General features: G+C 42.7%; 1 protein-coding gene across 1 annotated transcript in view; it reads left to right on the top strand.

Annotated features, from left to right (window-relative positions):
* The window catches only part of MYO3A (myosin IIIA), a 158265-nt gene that overhangs the window by 74284 nt on the left and 63317 nt on the right, over window positions 1–20664 (top strand). The window contains exons 13-17 of the mRNA XM_040988058.1: window positions 527–729; window positions 5946–6044; window positions 6158–6272; window positions 15156–15282; window positions 20158–20368. Of these exons, the coding sequence (XP_040843992.1) occupies window positions 527–729; window positions 5946–6044; window positions 6158–6272; window positions 15156–15282; window positions 20158–20368 (755 nt within the window). The remainder of the gene's footprint in view (window positions 1–526; window positions 730–5945; window positions 6045–6157; window positions 6273–15155; window positions 15283–20157; window positions 20369–20664) is intronic.

The following is a 20664-nucleotide window of genomic DNA, read 5'->3' as shown; positions in this document are numbered from 1 at the left end:
GGCAGTCTATGTGTGATGCAGGTATCCCAACCAACATCTTAATGGTTGTACCAATACCTAGCCCTTTCCTTATTTCTTATTGCCTCTTGGGGAAGACAACCTAAGTCACCAGACAGCCTCACAACCCTCTGTGAATACCCCTCCAGTCCATCCACTCAAATTCAGATAGAGCCTGCCTTCCAAAAACAGTACCTGCTCGGGCTGCCTCAGTTTGGGAGACTGCTGTGCCTTTACCACAGCTAATGTCAACAAGATAACAATGGTGTACCCTGGAAATTAATCTAGTTGAACTAATTTCCCTCCACCCAATCTACTTCTGAATTCACAAAACCTCTTTGCTCCCTGAGTTATGCAGATTCTCTGGGCATGACTTTCACTGTGTTGAGGATATGGACTGAGACCAGTCCCCTCCCCTGCCCCTGGTCCACTCACTGCTCTAAATAAATACTTTAAAAGAGGAAGATATTTTGTTACACTTGAAATTTTTTTCACCAGTGTTTTAAAGATGTTGTTGTTCTCTCCCTAGGCTAACAACAGAGCATTGCAGGAGAAGATACTACAGGTGAACAAGTTGGTGGAAGCCTTTGGCAATGCCTGTACAGTCATAAACGACAATTCCAGCCGGTTTGGAAAATACCTAGAAATGAAATTCACCTCTTCAGGAGCTGTAGTGGGAGCACAGATTTCTGAATACCTTCTGGAGAAGTCCCGAGTTATCCATCAAGCCATGTAAGTTCATGTCCAGAACCGTTTTCTGGGAGGCACTAGGTAATAAATTTAAAATGCCTTTGTTATTAGGAAAATGCCTTTGTTATTCAACAGAAGCATGCTGATTACTAACTACAAGCAAAGCAGTAACTTACAGAAACAAAGGGCCCCCACACTGTCCTCATCTCATGTATGTGGCATCTGGCAGAGTAGCTAACACCAGACCTGAAAATCATGCTGCCTCATAAAACAACATGAGTCTATCACGGGGTAAATGCTGCTTTATATGTATAGATGTCATTATTAACCCTCTTCTCCCTATGCTTGCACACAGGGGTCAACTAAAAAAGAGTTGGGATTGGATGTTACTATGTTGCACTTGTGGTTGTTTCCACATTCAAGTCCTATTGGCTGTTCATCAGGCTTTGATGTCAGGTTGAATGTGTTTCTCTGGTGGTTTGTAGTTGGATGACAAAATTTTGCCCCTGTGTAATGATTCCAAAACATCTTCCTTATCCTTACAGCGAAGCTATAATTATGCACTGAGTTTGTACTCTGATGATTATAAATATATATGTACTACCGATATGTAGATTACATTTTGAAGTGTAAGATTTGAATAAGACGTTGTGCTAAAATATACTGTACATTGTTATATGTTACATTAGTTTTATTTTTTTTCTTAAGATTAATTTGAAAGACTGGCAGAGAGGGAGAAGCAGGCAGAAAGAGATCTTCCATCTGTTGGTTCACTGCCCCAGTAGCTGCAGCAACAAGGTTTGGCCTGGCTAGAACCTGGAGTCAGAAACTCCTCTGGTCTCCCAAGTGAGGCCCAAACATTTGAACCATCTTTCACTGCCTTGCCAGGTGCACCAGAAGGAAGCTGAATCGGAAGCGGAGAAGTTAGGACTCAAATCAATGCTCTGATCAACGATGCCACGTTGCGGTGGCGCAGTGGTTAAGGTCCTCGCCTTGCATGCCCGGGATCCCATATGGGCGCCGGTTCTAATCCCGGCAGCCCCGCTTCCCTTCCAGCTCCCTGCTTGTGGCCTGGGAAAGCAGTCGAGGACGGCCCAAACCTTTAGGATCCTGCACCCGCGTGGGAGACCCTGAAGAGGCTCCTGGCTTCGGATCGGCATAGTATCGGCCATAGCGCTCACTTGGGGAGTGAATCTTCGGACGGAAGATCTTCCTCTCTGTCTCTCCTCCTTGCTGTATATATCTGCCTTTCCAATGAAAAAATAATAAGAAAATAAATCTTTAAAAAAAAATAAAAATAAATAAATAAATTTTGCTTCCATAAGGTGTTAGTCTGCCTTGATTCAGGTAATTAAACCCTAAAAACACAGGATCGGGCCCAATTGGCTATAGTCCTTCCTTTGCACACACCAGGATCCCAAATGGGCCAGTTTGTGCTCTGGCTGCTCCACTTCCCCTCCAGCTCCCTGCTTATGGCCTAGAAAAGCAACTGGGGACAGTCCAAAGCCTTGAGACCCTGCACCCACCTGGCAGACACAGAAGCTCCTGGCTCCTGACTTGAGCTTGACACAATCATGGCCATTGTGGCCATTTGAGAAAAGAACCAGCAGATGGAAGATATTTTTGTGTTTGTGCGTGTCGTGTGTGTGTGTGTGTGTGTGTTCTTTTTCTGCTCTAAATTTGCCTTTAAAATTAAAATAAATAAACATTTTTTAAAGAAAAATGGGTTCTGGTAATAAAATGGATCCTATGCCTGGAGACAAAGTTTGTTGGGCACTCCCAGGAAAGCAGCAAATGCTTTCCCCTGCTGAGCGTGAGCAGGTAAGCGGTCAGGTGTGGAAGGGTATTCCCAGAGAGGGGAACTTCAAATAAAAAGTTATGAAACCAAAAGAATCCTTTTAGGAATACCCTTTGGGGTCCAAAGAATACAAAGCTTCAATCTCAGCAGTCCCAGCCCTGTTGTTAACCACTTTCTCAAAGATTCCAAAGTTTCATAGGTAAGTTAAGGGAGTGTCCGAGGCTCCAGCTACATGAAAGGTCACCAGGGTCCAAAGCAAGTGACCACCCTGACCCCAGAATGTCCTAACCTGGAAGTACAGATCCCTTGAGCCCACATGGGAAGCTAATGGTGCACTGTGTCTCCTTAGTTGCAGTGTCGATGTTCCTTGCAAAGGCAGATAGGAGATGGCTGAACCAAGGGGTCTCGTTGTCCAGTATCTTCATTTCCATCTATCCATGCAAGATCAGTAAATTTCCCATAGTACCGGTTGGCCTTGTCAAATTACAGTTCTTGGTAAATGTAAATGGACAATAAGGAGAAATGCATCCATTTGGGGTGTCTACATTTGTGAGTCACTTCCCTTAATGGAACGTTGTGTAGTTAAAGCTCAAACGCTGTGATTTCCTCAGAACAAAGCCAGTTTAATCATGGGCTATGGAAGTCTGACAGCATGTTCCTCTCTCTGCCGGCAGACATGACAGGGCCCTAAACTGAACTCCTGTTTTGGGTCTATCCTGGCTCAAGTGCAATGTCAGTATCTAGGAGTCCCTGGTCAGAGCTGACAACCACTTATCTCCTGAATGTCTGCTTCCCAAAGATCCATTGACAAGGCTTTTCTTTTCTAAAACCGCACCTGAAAATTGCCTGTGACATTATGGCCTCGATAGTGCGGAGTGGTTGACACACACAGAGGCTTTTGCTCTCTTTCTACTAAGTTTTTTTTTTTTTTCATTTCCAACTACCTAAACATCCTGCTACCACTTGCAAAGTCAGCTGAGTGCACTTCCCAACATTGTAGCTTTTCCACAGTTCCACTTTGCAATGGCCCCATCCTCCTCACTTTATGCAAGACCATCTCCTCTGCTTTCATTTTCTATGTCTAAATACACACCGTGTAAGGACATTTTGGTCAACAGCCACCTGCACCAGCAAAGGTGTTCCTATAAGATTAAATTATCAGCTGTCCCAGCCTGTGTCAGTGTGTCCTGTGATGGGCACACAATGACCCGTTCACATAATAACATGTGGTCCTCTGTGTGTCTCCTTCCCTAAGAAATGCACACTGTGCCTGGGCGGCTGTCCCGAGCTCATCTCTCTAATCATTCCCTCACATCTCTCTGCTTCTTCCTCTTTCTTCTGCTGTTATTTTATCATGAACTTGAGTTCCTTCACACTCAGACGCCTGAAAGATTTAGATTTCTTGGATGTCTGAATTCTGGCCAGATTTTGGGATAAAGTCATCTCAGTAAGAACACAAGCTACCCAGTAGCACTGTTATTTTTTTTTTTTTCACTTCTTTCCTAATAAGAACCAAAACTTGCATGTTGCACTTTATCAAGTTCTCCCCACACTCACATAGGAAGTATTTCTATTTTTTAACCTTCAGAAAAGACCCAGTGGAATACTTCAGCAGCTAACCAATGTGATCTTAATAGCAATGCTTCAGCAATGTTGTCGAGCATCTACATGGATTGTGTGTGGAACCTTTGATGAGTGCCTACAAAAATTATTCTATGGAGCAAGATTAGTGGTTAAGCTCATTTGATGCAGCAGTGAGATTGTGAGGCCCCAATGTCCCCATGTGAGTGTTTTGCTTCTGATTCAGCTTCCTGTGAATATACGTCTTGGGAGGCTCAGGTGATGGTTCAAGTTCTTGGATCCTTAACACCCACAAGGGAGACCTGGATGGAGTTCTGGGCACCTTGGTTTTGGCATCTCCAATCTAGCTGTTGTAGGCAATGAAAGAGTGAGCCAGCAGGTAGAAGAGCTGTCTCTCTCTTGCTCTCTCTCTCAAACTAAGTGAAAATAAATATCGAAATAAATTAATCTTGTAATTGTTTTTTGGCAGAATCTGGAGCCAAAACTAAAGATGGTAAAATGGAGTAACATACATCCTAAAACACCAAACATCTTTTACTGTGTCATTGGGAAAATAAATATGCATGACTCTGCTTGTGTGACTATAGATTCTAAAGAAATATTATATGTGTGTTGAAGAAATAAATAAGTTTCAAAGGGAACAAAGGCAAAATTTCCATCCGCACTGACATTCTAGTGCATAATATACAAGAAGTGGTGACTGAGAAAAGTTCTAAAATCCTTTCTGATCTTTTCTGGTAAAGTAACTTACAGTAATTCCTTTCCTGCAAATACTTCACCATCACTTAAGCTAATGAAGTTTGTGTGGTAGACTGGGAAAAGGCCAGACCAGAGGGGACACACGGCTGCCCCCAGAGGCTATCTGTGGGAGTTGTGAGGGACAAGGACCTAGAACTGACCTCAACCACTGTCCAGGGTGACAGAGAGGAATGTCCAGGGTCACCACATCTCGGGACCCAGCCCTTCTATGATTACATGCAAAGCTTAGTCATGAGAAGAGAGTTCTATCCTGACAGCAAATGGACAGCAAAATGAAGACAACAGCATCTTGGGGTATGGAATGGCATTGTTCAGTTAAGGAGCAGTGCACAGGAAGCAAGTGAGGGGTTGCCACTAGAGAAATGCAGGACTCTTCCAGGACCCAAGACCTGAAGCTGAGAGACAAAGCAGGGCCCAGGAGAGGACTGCAGAGATGGGGGAAGCTGCCAAACAGGAGGCTCTTCAACTTAGAGGAGATCCTGAGAGCAGGTGGATTGTCCTGACAGCCTGCCCCAGCCAAGGAAAGGGGACAGACCCACGGATTCGGGACTATGACAAAGAGATCACTCATGCAAGGGAGAAAATGAGAGTTTCAGCAAAGCCACTTGCACATATGTTCAAAACATGGGTTTCAGGGCAAGTTGTCCAGCTTTGAATGCAGCGTGGTCATCAGCTCAGTCACATGACTTTATGGAGGGATGGCCAGCTTTAAACTTCTGTTTCCTTGTCTAGAAAGTTAGGAAGGCATGGCAGCTCAATGAGAGCATGTCACGCTTAGGCTTCTGCATCGCTTGCTTCATTTCTTGTCTGCTCCAGCTTAAGGATCTGTGATTGTTTTCCTCCTGCTGGATCTTTCAGCGCTCAAAATAATGCCTGGGGATCAGTTACAAGTGTCCACAACTGCTTCAAAACAAGGCATCCTCACCAGGTCTGAAAGTGAATGACCGCGGTGCTGTTTGCAGTCGGTGACAACAAGAGCAGTCACGGAGACACAGCCCTCACTCAGGCCCACGCCAGCACTCACAGCTGTTGTCCTTCTGATAATTGCATTGCCAAGTCATCTTAGCGGTCAAAAAACAGGCTTCCTGAGATAACCTTACTGGATGTCTTATTTTTCCAGTGGAGAAAAAAATTTCCATATTTTCTACTACGTTTATGCTGGCTTGGCCGAGAAGAAGAAGCTGGCGCTGTATAAATTGCCGGAGAGTAGGCTCCCCAGGTGAGCTAGCGCGTCGCGCCTTCGTGAGTGAAACTTGCCTCTTCTGCTCCATTGCAGATGTTTTTTTTCCTTTTTCATTCTTCACTTTTTCTTTGGTGATTTTTTTTTTCCAGGTACCTACAAAATGACCATCTCAGAACAACACAAGACATGATGAATAATAGTTTCTACAAATCTCAGTATGAATTAATTGAGCAATGCTTCAAAGTCATAGGTTTTACAATGGAAGTAAGTGACTGTCCCTTGCATTAGAACCAGCTCTCATGTGAGCGGCGTCTTGCTGAGTACTTGGCATGGGTTCCCTGGTCTTTCTGTCACCTTTGTGAGTCTTCTATGATAATTAGCTATTCAAATGTTTTCTTTTCTTTGGGGATAATTTGCATTTTGCTAAGACATTGTCATCAAATGTCATGTCACAAATTTGCTCACTGAATTTTCACATAAGACTATCTATGCCTCTGTTTCCTTTCTCATTCTCACCAAGGATACTTTTTCAGGTTATGGCACTTTCTTTTATCTTTAGTTCTCAATCTTTTAAAAAACAAAGTGATGGGGTGGGGAGGGCGTGTTGTGGCGTGGTATGTAAAGCTGCTGCCTGCGACACCAGCATCTGTCAAGAGCACAGGTTCATGTCCCAGCTGCTACATTTCCTGTCCATCTACAGGCTAAAGGCTTAGAAAAGGCAACAGAAGATGTCACGGGTGTTTGGGCCCCTGTACCCTACAAGGGAGAACCAGATGAAACTCTTGACTAAGCCTGGCTTAGTCTTGGCCATTGCAGCCATCTGGGAAGTAAACCAGTAAATGAAATATTTTTCCTCTCTCTCTTTCTCAACTGCCAAATAAATAAGGAAATATTTTGTATCACTTAAAAAAAAAACAATTGAATATATTTGCCCATCCTATAAATATTTTAAATGTTTTGATTAACTGCCCTACTAAATGCAATTTTATTTTTATGTTTTTTAGTAATATAGTTGTTTGATTTCCTTTGTCCTTTTTCTTAAGGGGAACATTTGGTTCCTGTATTTCTTGATTTTCCTTATTTAACAAGAGACTAGAGCTATCCATCTATTCCCCCTTAGTAATAAAAATGTCCTTCAGTCCCATGGGCAACGTTTTTCAATTTTGTAACAAAGTGTCTTGTTTAGTATCGATCCCCATAGGGTTTAAGAGAAGCTCTCAAACCCAGTTCTCAGCTATTGATTGTCCTCAGGGTTGTTTCAGATCTGGTGATAATTGGCATCCCTCTGAATGGGAGCCCGGCTTTTAGCCACTGTCCTCTGAAAAGGCTCACAAGATTCTGTAGACCCTCAAGCTGTGTCCACACCCACCAGTTATGGACCAGCTGTGTCCATACTACCAGAAAGCAGTATTCTAATCATGCAAGATGTTCTTGGTGCAGATAAAAGGCTGTTGCTAAGAAGTGCACATTCTCCAATTGTGGGACATCTGCTGTTGAGCTGTGACGACAGCAGTTCTCCCTGCCCTGCCTTCTCTCTGGGAGTTTTGGCCGCTTCCTGGGTGCCCTTGGTGCAGCCCTGGATGGGAAGTGGGCAGGACCTCCCCTCTAGGGAAAGCAGTGGGCCCTGTGCCAAAGGGGTGAGGTTGGAGAAGAACAGAGGAGTGGCCTTTGTTTTGATTTGACCTTGGGCACCTGCTTTAAAGGGAGGGAGGTTTAAGTAAATCCAGGATGACCATTGTTCTTCATTCCTTAGCGAACTTGAGTGCTCCATCACAGTAAATCCAAGGTGATGAATCAGACATGAGAAAGAACAAATGGAATACTCATTGAGTGATTGAAAGTTTTCTTAATAGGGACTTTGTGAAGGAGATGTGTGTGTGTGTGTATTTGCACTGGATGCTCACACTTAAGAAACCAAAATCACTATGAAATGCATTTTGTTAAATTGAGAAGCTAAATAGTGTCTGGAATAAAGACTGTCAGAGTGGTCTGAGGTATCCTGATCTGAGAAATGGTTGTTGTGGAATGTTCCAACTTCAAGAGTAAGTTGTTGTAGTGTTGGCCTCTTCCAACACCTGGGACAATGTCCTGCTTGGTCACCTTTACAAATCCAAGAATAAACCCCACCCCTCTGATTCTCTGGGAATTCATTAGTTGTAGGCACCATTCTGTGCAAGAGAAGTCGAGGAAATAAAGGCACCAATCAGAGAATGAACTCTTCTTGGAAGAGAAGAGGAATTACTACAATGATTTCTCCCAAGAGTTCTCAGGTTTTTTCCAAGACACTGTGAAGTATCTGGAAGAGGGGGCAGCTGTACTCTGGGTTCAGCGGCAAGTCAATGCCAAATGCATCCTGAGGCAAATATTCTACTTCCAGGAAGTCTTGATGTTGAATCACTTGTAGGCGTAGAGACTTCACCTTGATCCTCTTCATGTCTGAGTGATGCGTTGTCTCCATTGATGAACAGATACTGCCTGAAATCTGGGCTGGCAACTCAAGCTGCCCACCCAATGGCTGCTGACTGGAAACTCAGTGGTTTCGTGGTCTCTAGGGCAGCAAGAAAACATATGGGTCCCACCTTTCTGCTTAATTAATTCCATAACAGACCAAAACTTCATCACTTACTAAGATCTCTCTGCAGACCCTTAAAGAAGCTTGCAGATAGTTCTTTATTGTGGTCCGCTACTCTGAAGCACTTTTTCCTAGTGACACAGGGCCAGGATGGAATTTTCATTCCCACCACCATCTACATCACCCTCCCCAAAAAGAAGCAGCAACAGAAGTTGACAAGTGTCTGGACTGGTATTTGGGGATGAGAGAACTTGTTTGGCCCATCAGAACTGGAGAGTTGGGGGGACAACAATGGGACCAAGTAAGAGTTGGACCACTGCAAGATTTCTTGTTGCTAAGGAACTCAATGTGGATATATCATGCTGGAGCAAGGTACACTATTATATACCCCATGGGCTCTAAGTGCTGAGTATGGGACCAGGCAGAGAGCAGTGGTGCTGACCTTACCTGACTGCCTTTTGGGAACAAGCTCTGAACTGTAGGCTTTAGAGTCAGACATGTGATTCTGGTCCATTTTGAGAACACAGGTCTTTTGGGAGCTGGTGAGATAAATATGTTTGCAGTGGCGTAAACTCTGGGAGACAGATGCCCCAACTCAGGATCATGAGTTTCAGCTATATTCCAAGTGCTGGGTGACCTCCCCTGAGAAATGCAGCCAACCCATGGGGGACACGTCCAGGAGGCCCCAGATGCCAGCCTGTTGCAGTTATCATTCCAATGTCATCCTCTAATCATGGAGTCCCAGACATCATGGGGGCCTCTGAGTCTTTGCTCTTGGTCTGGCTCAGTGGGTTCATATCTTGTGAGTCCCTGAGTTTCAGCACACTGTTAACCAATCCCAAGTTAGATGCAAAGGAATCAAAGAGACATTTTCTGCTGTCTCTATTGCAATGCTCGTTAACTTAAATCCAAACTTTTCGGGCTGTGGCTACTTTCAGGTGCATCTTCATTAACATCCCACTGCCCAAATCAAATTCAAATCTGGTTCCACCCCTTTCTGTGTCACTTCCTGCTTGTAGTCCCCCTTAAGCAGATCCTCATTCTCCCAGATGCAGACAATTGGATGTAAGTATCTCAACTTCTAGAGAAGAGCCACTTTGTTTGGAGTGCAGCAAATAAAAGAGCAAAGCAGTGTCCACCCTTTTTCTCTGTCAATGGCTGTCAAAGTAGTGTCACTAGTAGCAGACACTCCTTTGGGACCATGTCGTGGCTCTGTTGGGAACTCAAGGCATCCTCCAAATTGGAGGACTCTATGCATCCACCAGAGCAAGGACTGAGCCTCCTGGTGCCACTTTTCCATGATTTTTTTTTTCTGTTTTAATCAGATTTGCTTCTTACTCATTCAGTCCCCTGGAGGCTAAGAAGTAAGGAATCATTTTTAATTCGCTGTTTACTTCTGAGTCCCCATCCTTAGAGGCAAAGTTTACCCTACATTTGGTGCAAGGGCTTTGTCTTGCTTGGTAGAGCAATGTTCAGTAACATTCAGATGAAGCCAGCTTTGCAGTTTGCGTGTACTGACAAATATCATTCATTTATCTTAAAGCATAGGTTCTAAGTTTAAATTACTGTTTATTGAACACATAAGCATATAGCTTAGGATGGAGGGAAATATAATATCTGTTTTCTGGGAGTGAAATGCAGCCACCATGGGATTTGAAGGGACTTCAAACTTCATGGAAAATAGAATTAGAAGATAAGCTTGCTTAGTTGCCAAAAAAAAAAAACTTGAAGTCTGCAGAATTTTTTCATAATATTAATTTTTCATGAACTTTAAAAAATATATTTATTTTTATCTGCTCAAAGGCAGTACAAGAGAGAGAGAGAGAGTCTTCTACCTGCTGCTCTATTCCCAACACACCAAAGCCAGTAGGCAGGAGTTCCGTCTGGATCTCCCACATGGAAAATGGGGACCAATCACCTGAGCCTCATCTGCTACCACACAGCAGGTGTTAGAAATCAAGACTGGAAACAGAATGGTCAGGAGACTGATATGGAATGGAGGCATCTCAAGTGGTAGCCTAATGGGCTGCACCACAACACCTGAACTCTTTGAAGATGTCTACAGATTTCCAAAGCAAATATTTATAGCGAAATTAACCCATCTTCTCATCCCATTTCCCACGAATTTCCTGACATTCCCTCTGATTTTGTGAAGATCTTTAGTGCAGTTCCAGCTGACTCTGCAGGGCTCTGCTGGCCTCTCATCTAAAAAGCAAAGTAGATGGGCAAACAGTGACCATTTGTCTTCCTCCTTTCCAGATTCAGATTCCTTTTATTTTTTTCTCTTGTCTAATTGCTTTATCTGGATCCTCTAGTGGCATATTGACTAGGAGTGGTGAAAATGGGCTTCTTTGTCTTCTTACAGGTATTAGGCCTTCAACTTTCTACCACCCAATGTCATGTTAGCTGTTGGTTTGTTTCATATGATTTTTCACATGTCAAGACCTGTCCTTAAATACCTAATTTGCTCAGAATGTTCATCATGAAGGAATGATGGATGTTGTCAGATGGTTTTTGCATCTAGTGAAATGATCAGATGATTTTTTTATAAAAGAATGTTATGAAAGAGGAAAGCACAATGGCATTCCAAGTTAAGCCTCAGTCTGTGGCAGCTCTATGGGATGCTGGTTTGAGTCCCAGCTGTTCAGCGCCCTTGTACTGGTCTGGGGAAGCAGTGGAGGATGGCCCATGTCCTTGAGCTCCTGAACCCATGTAGGAGACCCAGAAGAAGCTCCTGGTTCCTGGCTTCAGAATGGCCTACCTATGGCCATTGTGACCATTTTATGAGTGAACCAGCACAGGGAAGCACTCGCTCACATGTGCATGCATTCTCTCTGTATAAACTCTGCCTTGCAGATGAATAAATAAATCTTGAAAAAGTAAAACCATTGATTAAAGTAGGAAGAAAGTTATTTTTGCTTAGTCGTCCTAGGAAAAATTGAAAATCAAATTAAGAGCCAGGCATTTGATACGGCAGTTAAGATAGTGCTTGGAGTGCTCACAATCATTATCAGAGTGCCTGAGTTCAAGCCTGGCCTTGTTTCTGATCTAGCTTCCTGTTGATGTGTATCCTAGGAGTCAACAAGTGAGGGCACACATGCTTGGACTCCTACCACCCACATCGGAAGCCTGGATTGAGCTCCAGGTCCTGTCTTCAGCCTTGCCCAGCCTTGGCTATTGCAGTCACTTGGGCAGTGAACCAACAGCTATATAATCAGCCCCTCTCTTTTTCTCCCTCTATCCAATCCTCCCAGACAACCCCCTCTCTTATTTTCTAATAATTATAAATAAATAGCAGACTGTGTGTGAAGACTCAGGGGGAAAGAACAGTGTAAGTCAAAACTAGGCCTGATATTTGCATGTGGATTTGCCAGTTCCTTAGAGGAGTCTGGCTGCTGATTGTGAAAAGTGGCCCCAAAAGGGAGTAGACACCACACAGACACGGAAATGCAGAGGTCTTCTTTGTATGCCTTGGTAAGAAGCCAACTGTCCCCGATGGGATAGAGGCCATGGAAGTTTTGTAACTGGAGACACAGTTGGTCTGATTGGCCTGCTAGAAAGATTGCTGTTTGGCCTTGTGAACAATGGATTGGAGAGTGGAAGGCCAGAGGACTCACCAAGCATGCCAGCCATGATTCTGATCTTGACCAACAGATACGAAACCAAGTGCCGGCAGTTCACCTGCGACTTGTCTGATTTGTTCAAAGAGCATGGTTGCCCTCAAGTAAGATGATTTACAGTCACTTGTACTTGATTAATTTGATATATTAATGATATTGAAACAAAGTATACAGTTTTTCCTTAATATTTTATTTTCTACCTACATTTACCTTACAATTAAATCTACTGATCTTTGCATTAAAACAGATATAATTTTCCATTATGTGTTCACTTAACTCATAAATATAAATTGCCCTGAATAAACACATCAGATTTTTAAAATATCTAAACCTTTAAAAAAAATACAGTGCATTCTGATCTTTTAAACATTCTTGAATGACAGAAGAAGCTTACAAGGATTGAGGAACACTTTCTGATTTCTCTAATCACTTAATTAAATCTTAAACTCTTAAATCTAATAACCCTGAAAATCTAATAAGTCAGAATTCTTAACAGAGGAAATTAAGTTTTCTTATACATTTGGATGTGATTTGCAATAAAATAATATTACACATTTCAAATTAAAACTATAATGAACAGATATTAAGACAGCTTAGGATGTCCAAATTCCATACCAGAGGCCTGGGTTTGAGTCCCAGCTCTGCTCCTGGTTCCAGCTTCCCACTAATGCACATCCTGAGAGACAACAGGTGATGGCCCAAGTCCCTGGGCCCATATCACTCACATGGGAGACCCAGAAGGAGTTCTAGGCTCCTGACTTCCACTTGCCCCAGCCCCAGCTGTTGCATGAATTTAGGGAATGAAATGGCCGATATGAAAATTTCTCTCTCTTTCTCTCTCCTCCTCCCTGTCTTTTTTTTTTTAAGATTTTTTTTTTTTCATTTGAAAGGCAGATATTTTTACAGAGAGAATAGCAGAGATAGGGCTTCCCTCAGCTAGTTCACTTCCCCAAATGACTGCAACAGTTGGAGCTAAGTATATCCAAAGCCAGGAACCAGGAGCTTCTTCTGGGCCTCCTATGAGGAGCGAGGAGCCAAGGGCCCAAGGACCTGACTCATCCTCTGCTGCCTTCTCAGGCCACAAGCAGGGAGCTGGATTGGAAACAGAGCAGCTGAGACACAAGCCAGTGCCCAAATTGGATGCAGGAAGAAGATTAGCCTAACACAGCTCCTCCCTGTTTTTCAAAAAAATAATGTTTAAAAAATTTGATAAGCATAATATCAAGTAAGTGTTTAAGTCAAATCATAAGATCCACTTTTGGATTATTTGTCAAGTCTCTAATATGATCTTAAAGGTTCCCCGCAATGAAGATTTAAATATTGTTTGCCCCACAACTGCATATCTTACAAATTTATCCCCAAATCACCCATACTGTGTACGTTTGCTGAGGGTGCCATAACAAACATCTGAGTCTGGATTTGTGTCATCCACAGTTAAGGGGGCGTGACGGCTAAGTTCATGATGTCAGCAGGGTTGCTACTTTCTAGGAGTAGTGAGGGAGACTCCGCTCTCTGCTTCCCTCCCAGCTTCCGGTAGCAGTCATTGCTGAGTGTCGTGGGACAGGTGTACACCCCCTCTCCCCGACCACTACCTTTATCCATCTTTGTGTGGCATCCTTCTTGTGTGTGTATCTTTGCATGACATGATTTTTCGAGAGGACATCAGTCACTCATCTCAGTGTAATGAACAGCATGCACAGTGACACCATTTCCACCTGCACTCACATTCTGGTTGTGAAGATTCAAAACCTTCTTTGACTGAATGTTGAAGACCATGTTGGAGATGCAAAAGTTGAGACTTTTTCAAGCTATAGATCCTGCCAATTTCATTTACCCATGTGCCCACCCACCCATCCACATATTCCATCACCTACCTACCCACCAACCCATCCATCCATTGCCCCACTCTCCATTCCATCCAGGCCTCATCTACCATCCCACCTCTAAAATGAAAGCAACAAATATTTTTATTGTTTAGTATCTTATCTTCCAAGAATGTAGCAACGTGAAAAAAAATAAAGGATTTTTTCTCCTTCCTCCAATTCACTATGCTATAAACAAAGTTGAAATAATGCCTACAATTACTATAGATTTTCTGAAAAGATGCCCCTAGTAATACTAAGAAGAATCATAGGAATGTGAATCCACGTGTGCATATGTGTATGTATGTGTTCATGAATGTATATATGTGTGATCATGTATATATATATGTTTAAATACACACATGTGTGTTGATATATATCCATATGTGTGTGTAATTGTATTTATTTTGGATCTACCCTGTGTAGAAACTTATACTATAAAGTAATAACTACCGAGGAGTCTAGGTTGCCATCCAAGGGTCTCACGCCTGTTCTTGAACCGCAGAGACCCTCTGTTCTAGGTGCTCGCATCTTTTGATCGTTTTCTCTCTTAACTTTCGTTTTGCCACATATCTCATCTCACTTCCCTAAGACCTTGGGGGAGATGTGTACTAGCACCCACACTCACGTGCTTGGTAAAGGGATGAAAATGCCCCTTGGGACACTCACATCTCCTAGCAGAGCGTGTGGAGTCAAGTCTTCACTCCTCTCCAGGTCCAGCTTCAGGCTCCTGTGCACCCTGGGAAGCAGCAGCAGGGGCTGTTCCTGCCACGCAGGAGGGAGACCAGGACTGAGTTCCTGGCTCCTGACTGAGGCCCGACCTACTCCTGGCTGTTACGGGATCTTAGAGAATGAACTTTGAAGATGCAAGATCTCTGTCTGTCCTTCAGCCTTTCAGATGAACTTAGAGTAAATAAATGCAATCACTAATGAAGCCAGGCCTGATGGAATCTTGTCCTCTCAGAACTCTTACTTTGAGGTCGTAGTCTGTAGGTTCCTCGTGCTGCAGCCCAAGGTTTCTCCCCCTGCTCCATCCCCGGCCCCAGTCACTGCCTCAGGATAGGATAATGTGACGTTTCTCTGTGTGTTTCAGCAACTTGGAAGTGTGTACAGTATACTTGCTGCCATCTTGAACATTGGGAACATTGACTTTTCTTCCGTGGCAACCGAACACCAGATTGACAAGAGCCACATTTGCAACCACACAGCCCTGGAGAACTGTGAGTGTTGCGGTCTTCCCTCGGAAGCTGTCTCTCGTCTTCTGACCAGACATGACTATGTGTATCCATAGCGACCATGCAGGACCACATGTGCCTTGCATGATGTCCATTCTTTGATCATACATACCTGTGCATGTGTGACCACCTGTGTCACACATGGACAATTTCAGGCAATATTACCTACCTGGGTTCTTTATCAGGAGACTCAGATACAGTGTGCCTCAAATGAAATATTTTTAAAAGATGAATTTTATTTTTATTTGAAAGGCAGAGTTGCAGAAAGAAGGGCGGAGAAAGATCTTCCATTCACTGGTCCACCCCCAAATGGCCACAATGGCCAGAGCTAAGCTGATCCAAAACCAAATCTAGGAGCCTCCTCTGGGTTGCCCACATGAGTGCATGGGCTTGAAGACATGAACCATCCTCCACTGCTTTCCCAGGCCGTAATCAGGAAACTAGATCAGAAGTGGAGCTGCCAAGATGTGAATCGGCACAGGATGCTGGACCAGGGCAAAGCTTAGCTTACCTTGTGCACCAGTCCCTAAAATGAAACTTTAAAATTTTATTATTTGAAACAGGTCTTCCTGCTTACAGACAAACTCATTTCTACAGAAAATTTTTCTAGTGATTAGGCTTTTAACGTTATTTCAGGAGTTGTTTGTATTTAAATGTAAAAACAATGAACAGGGCCTGGCAAGGTAACCTAGCAGCTAAAGTCCTCACCTTGTACACACCATGATCCTATATGGGCACTGGTCCTAGTCCCAGCAGCCCTGCTTCCCATTCAGCTCCCTGCTTGTAGCCTGGGAAGACAGTCGAGGACAGCCCAAAGCCTTGGGACTCTGCACCTGCGTGGGAGACCTGGAAGAGGCTCCAGGCTCCTGGATTCAGATTGGTTCAGCTCTGGCTGTTGCGGCTGCCAAGTGAATCAATGGACAGAAGATCTTCCTCTCTGTCTCTCCTCTCTGCATATCTGATTTTGCAATAAAAATAAATAAATCTTAAAAAAAATAATTAAAATTTAGCAAACTGATAGGAAAAAGGGTTGTCTTATATATTTAATGTCTGTATCATTTCACAAGTAATGAAACTTAGCTAGCTCCAAACTGGTGGGTTTTATGGAACCATTTGACCTGGTTGATTTGTTTTTCAGTCATCTTCTACGCAAAAGGAGTATATCATGATACTTGTTTCAAATCAAGTTTTCAGTTATTAGTAGAATTTTTTTACATTATTTGATTAGAGGTTTCCAAGGAATACATAACAGTCACATGGCTTTTGACCATTCAGAATACATTCTTCTATTCTTAGTGTTTGCCTCCATAATTTTAGATTTTTATGTCTCATTCACAATCTAGGGAACAATGATACACATTTTATCGTAAATTTTTATTTGTGAGATTTATAGAGGAGGATCTTTCACCTGCTGATTCACTTCCCAAATAGTCACAATAGCCAGACCTGAACCAAATCAAAGCCAGGAGCCCAGAGCCCTTCCAGGCCTCCCATGTAAAAGGTAGGGATACAATTTTTGGACCATCACTGCTGCATCCCAAGCTATGAGCTAGCAGGATCCAGGATCAAAAGCAGAGGAGCCAGTACTCAAATGAGGCACCATGCATGACATGGGGTGTGGGACCCCAACAGTGTTCTAACCACTATTTCAAATGTCCACTCCCAAATTTTTATTCATGTATTCGTTTCTTAATCTGTACTCACTCGGGGACAGAATGAGATGGTTTGAGGGGTAATTTTAGAGCAAGAAATGCTGGCTGCTCTGGCCAAGATCTATACCTTCTGTCCCTGTCAGCCCTGTTCTTCTGTGACAATGGAGCCAGCTTGATGATTGGAGTATAGAAAAAGCATCTGAGGGAGTAGACATGGGCATGTGCCTGGAAATCTGGAGCTTCCCAATCTTCCCAATCGACTTGTATTGAATACTATTTCTGCCATTCTATCCTGTAAACATATCTCAAAGCTCTGCACTCATCGTCATCTCTATCATAACCATTCTCAGCTGAGGCTTCACCTCTTACATGAACCCAGCACCCTCTGAGTTGTTCTACATCTGATCTTTGTAGACCATACTTCCCACTCATTCAGAAAGCACTCAGTGTATGCCAGCAAGCTCTCATCAATTTCTCTCTCACCTCCTCCTCCCCTTTCTCCTCCCTCCCTCTCTCTCCTAAATTTCCTGATTAATTTTGTATTCCTTCTAGAGGAAGACCCTCAAGATGAGGGCATTATTTTGTAAGGCATTGTACTTAACAATATAGCCCCAGGGAGACATTCCAGACAAATGTCTCATAAATGTGCAGTGTGAAAATGGGAACAAATGTGCAGATCAGTGGTAGTCCTTGCTCAGAACAGAAACAAGCAGAATGATCAGAAGTGGTGTTCTATCCATAATCTTATTGTAGAGATGACAAACTAACCTACAACTTTGGAGTTGAATCCTTCTCATATGCTCCATGTCAAAATGAATTCCAAACATGCATTTAAGCATAAGCTAAAGAATTATAAAGCCAACAGACTTCTATGACTTATGGATCTGTGTGTTCCTGAGGTGACTGAAAGAGTTTATGTGCAGAAAACCAACAGTAGACATTCTGTTTTTAAACCTGGAAATTTGACTACATAAAAATTAAAATTCCTTCACACCACAAAAGAGAATGTGGGTCCCAGCATGGTGGCTCAGGGGCTTAATCCTTACCTTGCAAATGCTGGGATTCCATATGGGTGCCAGTTCTTGTCCAGCTGCTCTACTTAACATTCAGCTCCCTGCTTGTGGCCTGGGAAAGCAGTGAGGACAACCCAAAACCTGAACCCTCGTAAGAGACCCAGAAGAAGCTCCAGGATCCTGGCTTTGGATTGGCTCAGCTCTGGCCATTGTGGCCACTTGGGAAGTGTCAGCAGATGGAAGATTTTTCTCTCTGTCTCTCCTCCTTTCTCTTTATAACTCTGCATTTCCAATAAAAGTAACTAAATCTTTAAAAATACAAGGAAAATGTAAATGAAATGGTGATGTAAATGGAAATGAAGGGAAGTATTTTCAACACATAAACCAAAGCATTATTCTACATAAGTTGTGATGATGAATGGTTCTAAATCGATGGTGAAAAAAATGAATAGAATCATGGAGAAAAAGCAGTTTGTGGAATAAGAACCACAAATCATCAGTAAAATACAAAGGAAGAAACTTCCACTTCACTGGGAATCCATTAAAAGCAGATAGAAAGATTTTTTTTTCTGATCAAATTGGTCATTTTTACAACTGATGGTAATCCCTAAAATGGTTGTTCTTTTGACTAACAGGAATATAATTGGTACAGAGTGTGTGAGGAGCAGTTAGGTTGTCTGTTAGAAAACTTAGCAGAGGTCACTCAGGACAGCAGTGAAGACACTACTAGGGGCACCCAAATCAAATCCCTGGGATGGAATTTGAGCTCCAACTCCCCGCTAATGCTCACCCTGGGGAGCAGCATGTGATGGCCCAAGTCATTGGGTTCCTGCCATGTGGGAGACCCAGCATGCGCTCCTGCATGGCTATTGAGGACATGTGGGAAGTGAAGCAATGGATGGAAGATGTGTGTGTGTGTGTGTGTGTGTGTGTGTGTGTGTGTGTGTGTGTGTGTGTGTGTGATGCTAAACGTAAGTTCCTAAAGATGTTTATTTATGAAAACTTGATCTTGCTTACCGTGTTTGTTACTAATTTTAATTCTCAAAACTATTTTATTGACATTAAATATTAAATCAGTGCTGGCTCAGCCATCCAGTTTTAATAAAATTTAGTCATTTGTTTTATTTATTTCAAAGGCAGAGTGAATCGTCCATCCACTGATTCACTGCTGAAATGGCCACAGCGGCCAAGGATGAATCAGGGCAAAGCCAGGAGCCTGGAACAGATCTCCCACATGGATGGCAGGGACCTGAGTACTTTTCCATTTTTTACTGCTTACCAAGGTGTTTTATTAGGGAGGATTCATAGCAATCAGGACAAAAATCGATTGCATAATACCAGTTCCAGTAAATTTAATATGGAACTGAAGAGAAGTGTGCTGTGAGGCCAATGAACATCAAGAAAAGTGAACATTCATTTGTTTATATTGAAGAAAGTACTTCAAATATTTGTATATTTGTTTGGATACACCTGTGAAGTCTAAGTAGTCTATTCATTGATGTCTGAATTTTGAAAATAACTGTAGGGTGCATTTTAGTAAAGCAGTTAAGACTCGGTGGGCTCATATTCCAATCGAGTGCCTGATTCAGGTCCTGGCTCTGTTACTCCTGATCCAGTTTCTAGCTGATGCATTCTGTGAGAAGGAGCAGGTAGTGATTCATGTTCATGGGAGACCTAGATCGGAATTCAGGCTCTTGACTCTGCCTGGACCCATTTTTGCTGTTGCAGATGTTTGGGGAATAATCTGGCAGATGAAAAATTCTTGCTGTCTACCTCCTCCTCTTTATCCTTCTCCTCTCTGTCTCTCTGCCGTCCAAATAAGGTTAAATAAAATTATAAGATAAAATAGCTATATAATCATGATGCTGAATTTATACCAAATCTATTTCTCATGTCTTTAAGTGGTTAACAGTTCAGAGGAGTTGTGTTTGATAACACATAATTGATCATTGACATTACCCAATTGGGTCTGTGTTGTGTGTAGCAGCCTAACATTTACCAATGGAAAACAACAACAAAAAAAATTAAGAGGAGTTTTCAGGATTAACATGGAGTAGTAGCTTATCTTTATATCATTAAATACGCGAACATATTCCTTGTGTCATTTGAAGGAGGTAAACTAATAATAGTCTTACATTCTGGAAATACCCTCACTGCCATGTCTCCATCTAACTATACACCTGTTTATGTTTCAGCTGCTTCCCTGCTTTGCATTCAGGCAGATGAGCTACAAGAAGCTCTCACCTCCCACTGTGTGGTCACTAGAGGGGAGACGATTATACGGCCCAACACCGTCGACAAAGCTGCTGATGTCAGAGACGCTATGGCTAAGACATTGTACGGACGACTCTTCAGCTGGATAGTCAATCGCATCAACAGTCTGCTGAAGCATGACACGTTGCAAAAGTAAATATTCTAACATCAAAGTTTCTGTCCCAAATCTGGGCTATTTAAAATTTATTATCAGTTTTATTATCAGTATTTTTAAAGAGGTTTCTAATTGGTGTAATTAGCAAACTTAGATAGCAATAAATACACTTCATTTCTTATTGGTACCATCCCAAGATGCCTATAATCATAAAGTTGTGAAACAGCTGCTATAGCATAAATATAGAATCACTAATAGAAACAATAGAAAGTGACTTTCAAAATGTGGCAGCTTACCCTCAGTTAACACACTCTTTTAAGTAAAAGGTGAACCT

The sequence above is a fragment of the Ochotona curzoniae genome, unplaced genomic scaffold (assembly GCF_017591425.1).
Source record: "Ochotona curzoniae isolate NIBS_2020 unplaced genomic scaffold, NIBS_Ocur_1.0 contig_4797, whole genome shotgun sequence".
Classification (NCBI taxonomy): Eukaryota; Metazoa; Chordata; class Mammalia; order Lagomorpha; family Ochotonidae; genus Ochotona; species Ochotona curzoniae.
Note: the sequence above shows the minus strand (reverse complement) of the source record. Positions and strands in the feature narration are given on the sequence as shown.